Source organism: Vidua chalybeata, chromosome 4 (genome assembly GCF_026979565.1).
Source record: "Vidua chalybeata isolate OUT-0048 chromosome 4, bVidCha1 merged haplotype, whole genome shotgun sequence".
Lineage (NCBI taxonomy): Eukaryota > Metazoa > Chordata > Aves > Passeriformes > Viduidae > Vidua > Vidua chalybeata.
In genome coordinates this window covers 1,527,693-1,543,038 of record NC_071533.1, presented here as the reverse complement: position 1 = coordinate 1,543,038, position 15,346 = coordinate 1,527,693, and the positions used below count along the sequence as shown (strand labels likewise).

The following is a 15,346-nucleotide window of genomic DNA, read 5'->3' as shown; positions in this document are numbered from 1 at the left end:
AGGTAGTGCCCTGGCTTCCAGCCTCTCTTGGGAAAGCAGACAGCATCCCTCAGGACACCTCTCTGCCTTCCAGGACCGAAACCAGCCGGAGGTGACGGATAAGTATTTCCACGATGTGCCTTTTGACGCCCACTTTGCTTCTGAGCTGTCTGAGTTCCACTCGGTGAGCAGCATGCCTGGGGTTGATGGCTTTACTCTCAAGGTGGACGCTCTCTACAAGGTATGTACCCAGTGCTTTTGGTAGCCCAACACGGACTTGTCTGTCCAGGACCTCCCAAACACTTGGTGAATTGTAGGCTCTGAGCCTTCAGAATTCAACTCTGACAGTGGAAATGGAGATTAGGATATCATTCTGGTAATTTAATTTTTTTTTTCCTGAAGCATTCATGAAAGAGCTCTTTTAAAGCTTATTATTCATGTTCCTAAATAAATTATTGTCTCTGGCAAAGGCTAGACACCTCATTGGGTGGTCAGTGTTACTGCAGGTGCTTAGAGAAACCCACTGAGGTGACTTTGTCAGACACAGGACACGAAACACACCCGCTCCTAACAGAATCACTTGATGTAAAAGCCGTCGTTAACATTCCCTCTATCCGTGCCTTCTCTTTGGTAAAGGTGGAAGCCGGACACCAGTGGTACCTGCAAGTGATCTACGTGATCGGCCCGGAGGGCACGGCCGGGCCGCGTGTGCAGCGCTCCCTGGCTCGCCGCTGGCAGCGCGGCCGCAGGGACCTGCCCGAGGGGGCCGGGAGGCCGGCGCTGGATGACTCCCTCATCTACGACAACGAGGGCGACCAGCTCAAGAACGGCACCAACATGAAGTCGCTGCTCTTGGAGAGGGAGGAAGCTGCCGCCGCAGCCTCTTTGTCCCAAGCGGGCGCTTCCCTGGGCAGCGCCTTCGCCGCCCTGACCCTGCTGCTGCTGGTGCTGTCCGGAATTTGCCTCCTGGCCAGGGAGTGCCGGAAGCTGCGCAGGAAGCGGGAGGCTGCCAGGGGCGCTGCCGAGGAGCACCCCTTGAACACCAAGGTGGAGCTGCCCCGGGGCGCCCCGCAGGCCGTGGGCAGCCGGTGTTGCACCGTCAGGAACGTTCATCCCCCGAGGGACTACGGCGGCGTCTGCCAGGGGCAGGGCAGGAAGGTGAAGCAGGTGAACTTGGAAGTCAAAGTCCACAGCAATTTGCACGACGGCACGGAAGTTTAACGGAGCCACTCGCGTTGGGAAAAGCTTTTTATAAACTGTAAAATAAAGATAATCCCACACTGAAAAGCCACGCGGGTATTTTTTCAGTCTGGTGAGCAGGGGGGCAGCTGTCAATTCCCGCTGCTCCTCTCTTAGCGACTTCACCGCGTGGCACTGCTGCCTTCTCTCGGTGCTGCTCCAGCTCTCCCCGGGGGCTGCGCAGCGTGGGGAAACAATCCCTCAGCCCCGGCATGTGGGAACTCTCAGCCAGCCTCTGCGTCCTCTGCAAGAGAGTAGAGCTGAAATAAAAACTTCACCCGCCGTGGCCGGGCTGTCCCTTCCTCTGCCGCCGCTACGGTGCGACTCAGTTCCCTGGGGCGCGGCGGGCGGGAGCCACACGGAGCTGCGGCGCCGGGGAAGGGAAGGGGAAGGGGAAGGGAAGGGGAAGGGAAGGGGAAGGGAAGGGGAAGGGGAAGGGGAAGGGGAAGGGGAAGGTGCCCGCCCGCAGCCAGCCCGGGCCCGGCACCGATCCCGGCCCCCATACCAATCCCGAGCCCGACGCCGCTTCGATCTCCCGACGAGGGAGAGGCGGCACCCCCGGGAACGCACCGGCAGACCCGGCAGGATCCGAACGCCCCATCCCGGCTCCGGCTGTGGGCTCCATCACCCGCTTTCCGTCAACCCCGTCCCGGCATCGTAGCAGGAGGGGGCATCGAGTCCAGGCTGGGGTTTGCCCAGTCCTGGCCCCAGTGCGGCCGTGGTGCCCCGTCCCCGAGACCCGCAACCCGCCCGCCGGGGGAGAGGCAGCCCCGCTCCGGGAGCGGGCACGGGCGGGACTCGGTCTCACAGCCCCGTCCCCAGGCGCGGCCCCGCCGCAGCGCTGCGGGCTCCGAGCGAGCGGTCCCCGCCGGGAGCAGCCCCGGGGCCGGGGCTCGCACAGCGCCGAGCGGGGGTCCCGGGACAGCGGCGCGGGGCCACGGAGTGCGGGACGGGGCCGGCACAGGTGCGGCGGGGCCGCGACCGGGGCCGGGGATGGGGGGGCCGAGCGCCGCCGGGGTCTGCCGGGGGTCCCGGGCGGTGCCGCCTCTCGCCCGTCGGGCGGATGGAGGCGCCATCGGAGCCGGGATCGGTGCCGGGCCCGGGCCGGCCGCGGGCGGGCGCTGCCGGGTGCGGGATCGCGGCGGTTCCCGGGGCGGGCGCGGAGCCGCCGGGAGGGCCCGGCACCCGCACGGCGCCCTCTGGCGGACACGGAGCGCGGTGCGAGCGCGGCGCCCCCGCGTGGCCGCGGGACGGCGGTGCGGGGGCGGGGCCAAGGAGGGGCGGGGCCAACACATGTGTGAGGGGCGGGGCCACAGAGCGCGAGGCGGTGCCACGGAGCGCGTGCGCAGCTCGGAACAGCAGAGCGCGTGCGCAGTTTGGGGCCGGCACAGGTGCGAGCAGGGCGGGGCCACGGAGCGCGGGGCGGGGCCGGCACAGGTGCGCGGGGCTCCAGGGCGCCTGCGCGGGGCGGGGCCGAGGGCATTTAAAGCCCGGAAGCCGCCGCAGCCGCCATTTCCTCGGCAGCGCTCGGAGGTGCCGGCTGCGGCCGGTGCGGGCTCCCCAGGCGGGGAGGTTCTCTCTCCTTCTGTCTGCTCCTTCTGCTTTTCTCCCCCTCCACCTCTTCCCCTGTACCGCCCTCCCCCGTCTGCCCCGCAAACCGCCGCTCCCTCTGTCCCCTCCCTGCCCTATTCCGCACCCCGACCATTCCTGCCCCTCCTGCCTGTCCTCTCCTCACCCACTACTGAACCTGACCCCCGCCTCTCTTCCTGCTCTATCCATTCTTCCTGCTCCATCCTCACCCACTACCCAGCCTGACCCCCGCCTCTCTTCCTGCTCTATCCATTCTTCCTGCTCCTTCCTCACCCACTACTGAACCTGACCCCCGCCTCTCTTCCTGCTCTATCCATTCTTCCTGCTCCATCCTCACCCACTACCCAGCCTGACCCCCGCCTCTCTTCCTGCTCTGTCTCTCCTGCCGGCCCCCTCCTCATCCCGGTACCCAACCTGGCTCTCCCCTCTGTTCCCCTTCTATCTCCCTACCTTCCCCTGCTTCTCCTTTTCTCCCCCTATCTCCCCTACGCACCTCCTTGTCGCCCCTCTGTCCCCCTTATCCCCTCTTGGGCCCCTTTATCCTCCCTCTGTCCCTTTTATGTCCCCTCTCTGTCCACTAGCTCTTCTTTATCTTGCCTCTCTCTCCTTTATCCCACTATCTCTCCCTTATCTCCCTCTCCCTTATCCCCCTCTCCGTTATCCCCCTATCTCTCTCCCTTATCCCCGTTTCCCTGCCCACCTCCCCCTGTCTCTCTCCGTTGTTCCTCTCTCTCCCTTATCCCCCTCTCTCTCCCTTGTTCCCCTCTCTCCCTTATCCCCGTTTCCCTGCCTTATCCCCCTGTCTCTCTCCCTTACTCCCCTGTATCTCTCCCTTGTCGCCCTCTCTCTCTTCCTTGTTCCCCTCTCTCTCTTATCCCTCTGTCTCTCCCCGTTATCCCCCTGTCTCTCTCCCCTGTCTCCCCCTGTCTCTCCCTTGTCCCGCTCTGTGTCCCCTGTTCCCCTCGCTGTGTCCCCGCAGCCGCGGGGTTCGGGGTGCCGGATAATAAAGCCCCGAGGGCCGGAGCCGGCGCCCCTGGCTTGGTTCAAAAGGGCCGGGATCCGCTCTGCGCTCCCCCCTTGCAGATGCCACCAGTGCCCGCAGTGCCGGGCTCCGGCTGTGCCTGCATCACACGGGGCTCAGGGCGGGCCCTCCTCAGGAGGGGTCCTGGGCTGGGCCGGGGGAGCGGGGCTGGGGGATGGGCCCCCATGGGGAGGGGGTCCGGGGAGTGGGGCTGGGGGATGGGCCCCCATGGGGAGGGGGTCCGGGGGGCGGGAGGGGGTCCGGGGGGGTTGGGGGTTGGGCTGGGGGGCGGGAGGGAGGGAGGGGCCCCTCCGGAGGAGGGGTCCCGGGGAGGGGCGGGGGGCGGGCCCCCTCCGGAGGGGGGGGTCCGGGGTGGGAGGGGCTGGGGGGGTCCGCCCCCCTTAACCCCTCCCAGCCCGGACCCTCCCCTCCGGACGGGGTCTGCCCCGGCCCTCCCGGGACCCCTCCTCCGGACAGGGCCCCGGGGGGGAGGGAGGGGCGGGTGGGGGGGGTAGCAGAGGGGGTCACGTCACTCTGGGCCGTAATTGCACATTTGTGTCGCACAACAGCAGCGCCCCTCCCTCCTGACACCCCCCCGCCCCTCCCTCCCGGGGCCCTGTCCGGAGGAGGGGTCCCGGGAGGGCCGGGGCAGACCCCGTCCGGAGGGGAGGGTCCGGGCTGGGAGGGGTTAAGGGGGGCGGACCCCCCCAGCCCCTCCCACCCCGGACCCCCCCCTCCGGAGGGGGCCCGCCCCCCGCCCCTCCCCGGGACCCCTCCTCCGGAGGGGCCCCTCCCACCCCCCCCTCCCTCCCTCCCTCCCCCCCCAGCCCCACCCCCAACCCCCTCCCGCCCCCCGGACCCCCTCCCCATGGGGGCCCATCCCCCAGCCCCACTCCCCGGACCCCCTCCCCATGGGGGCCCATCCCCCAGCCCCACTCCCCGGACCCCCTCCCCATGGGGGCCCATCCCCCAGCCCCGCTCCCCAGCCCAGCCCAGGACCCCTCCTGAGGAGGGCCCGCCCTGAGCCCCGTGTGATGCAGGCACAGCCGCAGCCCGGCACTGCGGGCACTGGTGGCATCTGCAAGGGGGGAGCGCAGAGCGGATCCCGGCCCTTTTGAACCAAGCCAGGGGCGCCGGCTCCGGCCCTCGGGGCTTTATTATCCGGCACCCCGAACCCCGCGGCTGCGGGGACACAGCGAGGGGAACAGGGGACACACAGGGGCACTAGGGAGAGACAGGGGGAGATAGGGGAGAGAGACAGGGGGATAACGGGGAGAGATAGTGGGATAAAGGAGAGAGAGGCAAGATAAAGAAGAGCTAGCGGACAGAGGGGGGACATAAAAGGGACAGAGGGAGGATAAAGGGGCCCAAGAGGGGATAAGGGGGACAGAGGGGCGACAAGGAGGTGCGTAGGGGAGATAGGGGGAGAAAAGGAGAAGCAGGGGAAGGTAGGGAGATAGAAGGGGAACAGAGGGGAGAGCCAGGTTGGGTACCGGGATGAGGAGGGGGCCGGCAGGAGAGACAGAGCAGGAACAGAGGCGGGGGTCAGGCTGGGTAGTGGGTGAGGATGGAGCAGGAAGAATGGATAGAGCAGGAACAGAGGCGGGGGTCAGGTTCAGTAGTGGGTGAGGAAGGAGCAGGAAGAATGGATAGAGCAGGAACAGAGACAGGGGTCAGGTTCAGTAGTGGGTGAGGAAGGAGCAGGAAGAATGGATAGAGCAGGAAGAGAGGCGGGGGTCAGGTTCAGCAGTGGGTGAGGAGAGGACAGGCAGGAGGGGCAGGGACTGGTAGGGGTGCGGAATAGGGCAGGGAGGGGACAGAGGGAGCGGCGGTTTGCGGGGCAGACGGGGGAGGGCGGTAGAGGGGAAGAGGTGGAGGGGGAGAAAAGCAGAAGGAGCAGACAGAAGGAGAGACAGAACCTCCCCGCCTGGGGAGCCCGCACCGGCCGCAGCCGGCACCTCCGAGCGCTGCCGAGGAAATGGCGCCTGCGGCGGCTTCCGGGCTTTAAATGCCCTCGGCCCCGCCCCGCGCAGGCGCCCTGAAGCCCCGCGCACCTGTGCCGGCCCCGCCCCGCGGCCCCGCCCCTCACACCTGTGCCGGCCCCAAGCTGCGCACGCGCTCCGTGGCCCCGCCCCGCGTTGCCCCGCCCCTCACACATGTGCCGGCCCCGCCCTGCGGCCCCGCCCCTCCTTGGCCCCGCCCCCGCACCGCCGTCCCGCGGCCACGCGGGGGCGCCGCGCTCGCACCGCGCTCCGTGTCCGCCAGAGGGCGCCGTGCGGGTGCCGGGCCCTCCCGACGGCTCCGCGCCCGCCCCGGGAACCGCCGCGATCCCGCACCCGGCAGCGCCCGCCCGCGGCCGGCCCGGGCCCGGCACCGATCCCGGCCCCGATGGCGCCTCCATCCGCCCGACGGGCGAGAGGCGGCACCGCCCGGGACTCCCGGCAGACCCCGGCGGCGCTCGGCCCCGGTCGCGGCCCCGCCGCAGCGCTCCGTGGCCCCGCTGTCCCTCACACCTGTGCCGGGCCCCCGCCTGTCCCGGGGCCCTCGCTCGGGACCCCGCTCGGCCTCTGCGAGCCCCGGCCCGGGGGCTGCTCCCGGCGGGCACCGCTCGGAGCCCGCAGCGTCGCGGCCGGGCCGCGACCGTGGCCGGGGGTGCGGGGGCCGAGCCCCGCCTGGGTCTGCCGGGGGGTCCCGGGCGGTGCCGCCGCTCCCCCGTCGGGCGGATCGCCGTGTGGGCCCGGGCCTCCGCCGGGGATCCGGGCACGGTCCCGCTCCGCATGCGGGGAGCCGGGGCCGTGCCGGGGCCCGGCAGGACGGCGGCAGCGGTGTTTCCCGGGTGCCCGCGATGTTCCGGGAGCCAGAGCGGCCGCTGTCTGTCCCTCCACGTGCCCGCCCTCGGTGGCCCCACGAGCACACCTGGCCTAGGAGGTGGCCCTGACCGCGCCGTGGGTCCCCGCTCTGCCTTCAGCGTTTCCTGCCCTTCGTGCCTTCGGAACTTAGGGAGTTTCGAACAGCGACTTTTTCCCTGCCACCAATAAGGTGCAGCTCATCTGACAGCTGCCAGGTGAAATCTGATGTTCTCCTTTCAATTTCTCTGCACATCACGCTCTCCAATGGCAAAACTTCTGTTTTAAAAAATCCCGTTAAGGTATTTAATCTTTATTTCCAGTCGGGGAAGGTCCTGCCTGGGATGGAAATGGCTAAGAAAGAGAAAACTTAAAAATGGTAAAACCAGATGCTGCCACGTGAGTCAAAGCAGGGAAAGCCTCGGGATGTCCAAGGTTTGTTTTATTGTCACGTCTGAAACCTCTGCTAATGCCAGTGCCACCCTTATTTCCCCCGAGGGACCCCCCAGGGCTGCCAGGATGTTCCCAGAATTGCATCTTTGGGGCCCCCATCCCCTCACAGCATTCAATGGCTCCATCCTGGGGACTTCTCACAGGGGAGCAGCGATTGCACATGAAACTTGGATGACCACTGAGAAATGAGAGAGACCTGTGATAAAAAACCTTTTCTTAAAGAATAAGATCAACAATTTCTCTACAGCAGTTGAGCAGCTTCGATATCCATACGACACAGCATCTAATTCCATCTCCTGATTTGATCTTGGCAAAAGGAAGAGTCACCTGCCCTCAGTGTAAATATTTAGTACACAAAATACTGTCAAGAAGGTTATAAATAGCAAATTCTATGGAATATAGACATGTCATTGTCCTGATCCTGCTGAGCTTCCTCAGAACCCTTACTGGTTCCTGACAAGCCTGGTGTAAAAGCAGCAGCTCTGCATGGGAATACCTGCGCTCCGTGAGGCACCGTGAGGATATTCCAGCCTCAGCATGGAATTCTGGGCTACAGCTACAATTCCTTTTGCCTTACCATAGTGACAGTGGCCCTCATTTGGTGCTGTCCTCTCATGGTTCATTTTGGAGTATCCATTTGTGCTGGTTTAGATTCCACGACTCCACCCACAATGTGGAGATTGGGGGTTGTGCTTCTCCACTTCCAGCAGGTTCCATAAGGACCCAAAGCAGATCCCAGCTGTCCAGTCTTGGGGAAAACACCTGCACCTGCCAGGAGCTCTGACTGCTTTTCCTATCAGCTCCTGAACAGTCTCAGGGCCACCATGAGGGAGTTAAAACCCCAATAAACCCCAAATCCTACAGAGTGAATAATCCAAAGGAAGAAATCCATTGTTGTCATAAAAAGCTTCAAAACCTGTTTAAAATTCTATGAAAGCAATGTAATGGATTCCCTGGTACCTCATTAATTCCAGGACTGGCCCCTACAGATGGCCTGACATTTTCTCCCCAAAATACTCATCGTACTTCACAGAGCAGCTCAAGTTTTACACCAAAATTATCCTGACACGTTCACTGCTGACAACCTCCTTTTTACCTCAAAATGTTCATTCAGTCCATTACAAATTACCTCAAGTTTTACCCTCAAAATGTTAATCTTGTCCCCTGTGGATGACTTGGATTTTACTACCAAACCCTCCACTATTTACCTCTAACTAATCCCTAAAATATTAATTCTGTCCCTTACAGATTACTTCAGGTTATTCACCCAAATGTTCTTTCTTCCTTACAGATTATCTCAAATTTTAAAGCAAAAACTTCACTTTACCAGTACACTACTCAGTGTACACTACCTCAGTGTACTCAGTGTACACTACCTCAGTTTGCCTCAAATTTTTCTTTCTTTACAGACTCAGCAGCCAAGATTTTTCCTACCTGTTACTATTAATTACCTCATTTACCTCACAATGCTCATTCTCTCCCTTACACAGCCTCAGGTTTTAATCCCAATTTTTTCCATGCCTATCTGCTAATGACCACCTAATTTTTACCTCAGGATTTTCAGTCACTCCTCTACAGGTTAACTCACATTTGAACTCCAAAACATTCATTTTGTCCCTATAGATTACTTCTATTTTCCCACCAAACCACCCCCCCACACACACCAATTACCTCTATCCTATCCCAAATATTCATTCTATCCACTATAGATTACCTCTGGATTTTCCCCTGAAATCTTCCCTACCTGTCCAGTACTTTTAACCTCATTTTTAACTTCAAAAGGTTGTTTTATCTCCTCTACACATTACCTCAATTTTACCCCTAAAATTTTCTGTGCCTGTCCACTGGTGACTCCATCTGTTTACCTCAAAATGTTCATTCTCTACCCTGGAGCTTAATTCAGTTTTTAGCCACAAATTTTCCCTAATGTGTGCTCCTGATTACCTCTTAACTCGAAATTTTCATTTACTCTGCTAGAGGGTTATCACAAATTCCACCAAGATTTTCCCTACCTGGCCAGTACTGATTTACCTCAGTTTTACCTCAAAATATTTATTGTCTACCCTGGAGGTTATCTCAAATTTTAGCTCCCAATATATTGCTACCTTTGCACTACTTATTACCTCTGTTTACCTCAAGATGTTCATTCTCTCCCCTAGAGATTACCCCAGGTTTTGCCCCCAAAATATTCCCTCTGTCCACTTCTGATCAGCTCATTTTGCCCTCAAAATCTCCATTCTCTGCCAATACAGAGTACTCAAGTTACTCCCAAATTATTCCCTGCATGCCACTTCTGATTACATCATCTTTCCCTCAAAATATTCATTCTCTCCCCCAGAAAGTACCTCAAGCTTTTCCCCCATAAATTTCCCTTCATTACTCATTACCCAAATTTTTACAATAAATTGATCATTTTCTACCCTCAAGATTACCCCATGCTTTACCTCCCAAATTGTCTTCTCTGCACACTATTGATTTCCTCATTTTCACCCCAAAATGTGCATTCTCTCCCCATAGCTATTCCCTGAAAATGCCACCTCACTCCCCTCCACATCCCCTCACATTTTCCTACACAAACATACGTTGGGTCCCCTATAAATTGCACCAAGTTTTCAGCCAAAAGTGTCACCTCTGTCCCCTCTAAGTTATGCCAGGTTTTCCCAGCTTGGAGCTGCAAGGAATTCAGGCAGGTGAAATGATATCAGGGAATACCTGTAAACAGAGATTTTACCTAGGGTTTAACCTCCAAAGTATTCATTGTGCCTTACTTGGCAGCAAACCCAAAAACTCCCCTACCTGGACGCTACTGATTACCTGAGCTGACCTCAAAATGTTCATCTCTCCCCTAGATGTTACCTCAGATTTTACTGACAAAAGTTTTCCTACCTGTGCACTCCTGATTGCCTCCATTTACTTCTAATTATCCGTTCTCTGCTCAGTGGACTACCTCAAGTTTGCTCTGAAAATTTTCCCTGCTTATGGAAAATACTACTACTTCACTATGGATTATCTCACTTTACCTCAAAATGTTCATTCTTCCCCCTACAGATTAACTAAAGCTTCACTCACAATATTTTCCCTGTCCACTAGTGATTACCTCATTTTTACCTCAAAAATGTTCATTCTCTGCCCTAAAGGTTATTTCAAGTTTTACCCCCAGAATTTTCCCTGTCTGTTCCCTACTGACTCCCTCAATTTACCTTAAATTCCATTGCAACCCTGCCAGCCCTGAGCTACTCCCAAGTGCCTGGAGTGGTTTGGGGAGTGGCAGGACAACTTTATGTTTTGGAAAATATAAGATAATAAAATAAAAATTCACTTCTTTCTCTGACCCATAAGCAAAGTGTGTAGAACAACACAGACTGATCATGGAAGGCCTGATTCAGTGGTGAGGGAAACAAGCCCTAAACAAATAAAACCACCCCACATTTCAAGGTAAAGACATGCTGCTTCCCTAACAGGAGCACACAAAACTAATTTAAACCAGAAAGGAAATGACAAAGCAGAAAGAGAGCCAAAAGAAATGCTCTCCATTGATACCCTCTCTGGTTGCTAATTCCAAAGAAAATTCCCCACGGATCAAAAGTAATTGCTAATAATTTTTCCTCTGTAAAAATTACTGGCATGGTTTCTCAGAGACTCTGTCCTCAGAGGGAAACACAACCCTCCTGTTTCTGGCCTCCTTGGAATCCCCAAGTCCATACAACCCCGTGGACAGCACATCCCTGAACACAAGAGTAAATGGAGTTTTAACCAGATCCCGGTAAACAGCAGAGCTGTGCTGACATTTCCCACTGAGCTAATCCCAACAGACCGGAAAAGGGAAATGTGGCAAGCACATTTCTCTCTCTCTCAGGATTTTTTATTGAGGTGCACAGAGAGGAATGTGCTTGCCACAGGGAAGTGTGTCCCCTTGACTTACCCCACAGCACGTGCAGGACCAGGTGTCCTCCAGAGCAGGCCATCAGGGCTGGAATCTCCACGGTTTGGCAGCTCAATCCCACCCAAACCCAAAGGTTTTGGCATAGCTGGGTCAAATTAAATGATTTTTCCTGTCCTGAAAGAGAGAAGAAAAGGAAAATTAAGTCCGCTGTGCAAGTCCAAAGCTCCTGCCTTTCACATATTTGTTCTCATTGCTTATTATAGAGCTTTTCATTTAAAAAAGGAGAGGTGGCAGCCATATTAAATACATAAGTGCCCTTCTCCAGGTTTTTTATTAGATGGAACAGTGAGGAATGAGCCCCAAACAGAGAGAACAGGACAAACACTGTGGAGAGAAAACACCAAGCATCAGCCCCTGTGCTTGGCAGGGGGCTGGGGCATCCAATTTCAGGCTACTAGCTTCCTTTTCCTTCTTCTGCAGCAATTGGTGTGGTGGCCTAAAAGCCACCTTCCTGCTTGCCACTCCCTCCACATTTTCTTCTTCAAGGGGGATGTGGCTGCAGCTCACCAGAGGCAAGAAAACTGCCTTTCAATTCCATACAAAACCTACCTGAAAAGACCAGGACAGCAGGAGCAGCAGGAATTCCTTAGTGTTTCTGCTGTTTTCATTGTGCTTTGCTTCACAGGGGCTTTCCTGCCAAGCTCATTTCAATCTTACCTTATCCTGAAGAATAATTTTGAAAGTTCAGTTTGTGGAGAACCGGTTCATCTTTTGATTATTCCTAATTTGGAGTTGTTAGTGCTACACTTTCCATGATCCTTAGGGCTCGAGGAACTTTCCAGATTGACCCACATCTTCCCATCCAGCTTCCTCTGCTCAGTGCCCCTTGTACCAGCTCACTGCCCCTTCAGAACCAGCAATGGATCTACTTGAGCCCCGGGGCCTGTGGTGCCATGTCAGCTCAGGGCATGGAAATGGCCACAGAGCTCTTTTTGCAGCCACAACATCCCCAGACTGGATTTCCAGTTAAGGATTTTGTTCCCTGCACAACGGGGACCCTGTCAGTGCTTTGCTGCCGTCAGGCCGATAACCTGCCAGGGAGGAATGTCTGTGCCACAGGAACGTCATTCCAGACCTGGTGCTGCAAACCCTTTCCTCCTCACACCGGCTCCTTGGGGACAGAATTGTCACTGCAGGCAGAAATGCTCCTTTGGGGAACACCACAAGCCATCTGTGAGGTCCCACTGGAGTTCCATCTCCTGTACAAGCTGTGAGAAGCACTGAACCAAGCCATGTCCTTGCAGTCCATCCAGCACTGACACAGCTGCTGCCAGCTGAAATTCTCCCTGACACCTCTCCTTCCCTGCCTGGAAGGCACCCCTTCCACATCTTGCACTCTTACCTCCTTGAAAACAAGAGCTGCATCCTCCTGGATCCCTCAGCTGCATCTCCTGGCTCTGGGCAGCTGTGGTGACTGTGCCCAGGGCAGGTGACACCAACAGTGGGTCACACCAACGCCGAGCAGCCTCGGGCCTGGGCTCTGCTGCTTGCAGGGAAACGGCGGCCAAGCAGGGATGCTTTTCCTCTCTGCAGAAACAAGCAGTGACCAAAAACGACAGGGCTGGGACAGCAGAGCAGCCAAGCCTGCCGACTTGCCCACTGCCACAGGGTCCTGTGGCCAGGCATGACCCAAAGCCACACCCAGCACGGCATCAGGGGAGCTAAACCGTGAACTTGGGCATTCACCAGCATTGACACCGTCACACGGCATTCTCACACGGTGTCCCCAGCGCCAGCTGAGAGTGGAACAAAACCACCCAGAGCTGGCGCCGCCTGTCCACGCCAGAAGCACCAAGCCCGGTCCGGTTGGCAGAGATGGTTTTGGGGCTCTGAAAGGAGCCCAGGTTTCGCAAACCGCTCCTCCGGTGCCCCCGTGTGGCGGCCGCGACCGCAGCGCGCTGCTCGCAGCTAAGGGCCAGAACCGCTGGTTGCTACTTGTGTGTTTCCCGCTGATTGATATTTGTGTGTTTTCTGAAAGGGGTTGACTGACCTGACAGTGTTGCCTCGGAATGCTCGTGTCTTCACCCTGCTTGTCCCCGCGGATTTCTCCCTGAATGAAACCCGGATTTCCCTGTGGTTATGGAAGCAGTTTTGTTCACCTCCTCCTACCTCCTCAGGGTAAGGCGCACAATTCCTGACTGGAGAAGGTAGGAACACTTTGAGTTACATCACACCTTTGAGGCAACCAGACTATTAATTAGCACATGTATATTTTTGGGGTAGTTTGTAGAATTGTCTAATAATTGACAGGTTGAGCCAGGAAATGTGAAATGCTGAAATTCACTGAAGGAGAACCCTGGACTGAGAAGCTTGAATGGAAGTGAAGGGAGTCCCTGGCCCATCTGTTGTACTCCTCCAGTCACTGCAGCTGAAAAATTAACTCCGAGAACTTTCCTTTGATCCCGATTTTCCTCTCATCTTTCCTGTGATTTTGAGACTCAAGGAGTGGGGAACATCCTGATCTACACAGACTGATAACAACACAAGTAAAACGGCTCATTTGACAAATTTTGTCTGTTATCTCCTGTCTGCTTAATAAATAATTCATTTTGTGAACAGAGCTGATCTGCCGTCCTTAGAACTTGTGGGCCAGAGCGAGTTCTTAAATTTTAAGTGCTGACAAAAATCTGAGGCTAAGGCAGGGCTTGCCTGAAGCTGCCACTCATCCTGTGACAACCAGGAGCCCGAGGATGCTCTGGGAATTGCAGTTCACAGCCTCAGGCAGCCCTGCACGGGAAAGCCAAGTGGGTTTTCCTCTTGCCAGAGAGGAAAAGACACAGCAGGAGGAGCTGTGGGAACCTGAAACGTCTGTGTAGTTCAGAAGCTGCACACCCCTAAAGCTTTCCCACATGTGCTCTGTACTCCCATGTGCACTTCCAGCACTTTTCAAGAGAGTTTAAACAAGAATGAGCTGACTTAGTGACAGCACAGCGTTAGCTCAGCGACATCAGGACACTCACTAGACAACACTCACTATGGATGGCACAGCTTCAGGGCTCCAGCTTTTCAGTGCAGCTCCACTAATGGAAACCTAATGGAAAACACCTAACGGGAAACACCTGGCAACAATTCTCATTAACCCAGGAGTGCCAGTGCATCACCTGTGTGTTACCTCAGCAAGTGCAGCTTCATGTTCACCCACTATAGTGGCAGGCACTTGACTGAGATAAAGGCATCTATAATGCATTATTTTATGCTGGTTTCCGAGAGATTTATGTGCTCCTGGCATTGTTTCAACGCACGTGAACCTGGGTTCTGCTCCTTGCTGTGCTCTCAGTCTTAAAGAAGAGCTTGGATATCATCCGTGATGCAGCTCTAGTTGATGAAGTTACTGCTGCAAACAGACAGAAATCAATGGCTGGAGAAATTAACGCAGAAAAAACTCCTGTGTGCTTCCCAGTCCCTGCCCAAACATACCCCAGTTCTCAACTGAGAGCCTACATCCTGTTCTTATCGTAGAAACTCCATTATTTCATATAGTTATGTTTTATAGGAAAGCTTTGCAGGGCAATTGCCTCTCCCAGCATCAACAGCAACCTTCAGCACTCCACCAGCCCCACAGGAAATGCCACCTAAAGCTTAGACAACACAAACTGAGCAAAATGCATCATTTAAACACAAAAAAGATCAGTAAACAACGGATTTAGAAAATATTCCCCTCATAATCTGCACGGGGAGAGGCTCTGGGATGCCAAGGCAACCTCAGAGATCAAGAGATTCTCATCCTTGCCATGGCTTTACCGGGGGTCGCGGAGTACCTGCCCCGCAGCACATCACACACTGAAACATCACTCCAATTTCCGAACATCACAAATAGACGCATTAAAATGTATTTTTACCTCACCGAAGCCGGCAGGGGCATCCCCAAACCAGACAATTTAAAAGGCCGCCTCAGGCACCGGTTCTTATATACCTTTGGCCGGCTCGGGATTGGCTGGCGCCGTGAGGCGATCGCAGCGCTGATTGGGCAGCGGGAGGCGAGCCTCTGTCCCGCCCCGCCCTCCCCCGTGCCCGCCTCCCGCGGCCGAACGGAGAGATCGTGTGAGGGGAGGGGACGCCGTGTCCCAAATCCCAGCAAAACCCCGTTCCCCTGTCTTTTCTGGCAGCGCCAAGCACTGATTCGGTTCCCTAAATCGGATGTGGAGTGAGTGAAGGTGCTGGCTTGTGGGAGAAATGTTCCTCCCGGGCATAAAGTCGGAGTTGTTCCCTAGGGCAAATGGACATTCTGAGATGAAAATGAGTTTTTTTCTAAGCGAATTTGAGATAGCCTATAGT

General features: G+C 56.7%; 2 protein-coding genes and 1 long non-coding RNA gene across 7 annotated transcripts in view; 2 read left to right on the top strand and 1 right to left on the bottom strand.

Annotated features, from left to right (window-relative positions):
* Window positions 1-1,419, top strand: part of FRAS1 (Fraser extracellular matrix complex subunit 1) — a 105,470-nt gene extending 104,051 nt beyond the window's left edge. The window contains exons 72-73 of the mRNA XM_053940472.1: window positions 74-220; window positions 616-1,419. Coding sequence (XP_053796447.1) covers window positions 74-220; window positions 616-1,200 — 732 coding nt within the window. The 3' untranslated portion in view covers window positions 1,201-1,419. The remainder of the gene's footprint in view (window positions 1-73; window positions 221-615) is intronic.
* A 4,566-nt stretch (window positions 1,420-5,985) lies between these two features.
* On the top strand, window positions 5,986-6,867 carry LOC128786822 (translation initiation factor IF-2-like). Its single transcript, XM_053940471.1, has one exon. It carries the CDS (start codon window positions 5,986-5,988, stop codon window positions 6,865-6,867), a length of 882 nt encoding a protein of 293 aa, XP_053796446.1.
* A 232-nt stretch (window positions 6,868-7,099) lies between these two features.
* LOC128787227 (uncharacterized) lies at window positions 7,100-14,937 on the bottom strand. 5 transcript variants are annotated; one of them, XR_008430628.1, is made up of 5 exons: window positions 14,911-14,935; window positions 14,489-14,649; window positions 12,414-14,405; window positions 11,051-11,185; window positions 7,100-7,324 (listed from the first exon to the last, which is right to left on the bottom strand). It is a non-coding gene; the product is annotated as an uncharacterized LOC128787227 (long non-coding RNA). The 5 variants fall into 5 exon arrangements; XR_008430626.1 differs by lacking the exon at window positions 14,911-14,935 and having other exon boundaries at window positions 12,414-12,598; window positions 13,062-14,405; window positions 14,489-14,903; XR_008430625.1 differs by lacking the exon at window positions 14,489-14,649 and having other exon boundaries at window positions 14,911-14,937.
* Window positions 14,938-15,346: the final 409 nt, after the last annotated feature.

Coding starts and splice junctions, on each gene's coding strand:
- LOC128786822 (XM_053940471.1), top strand. CDS start 5,986: ATGTGCCGGCCCCGCCCTGCGGCCCCGCCCCTCCTTGGCCCCGCCCCC.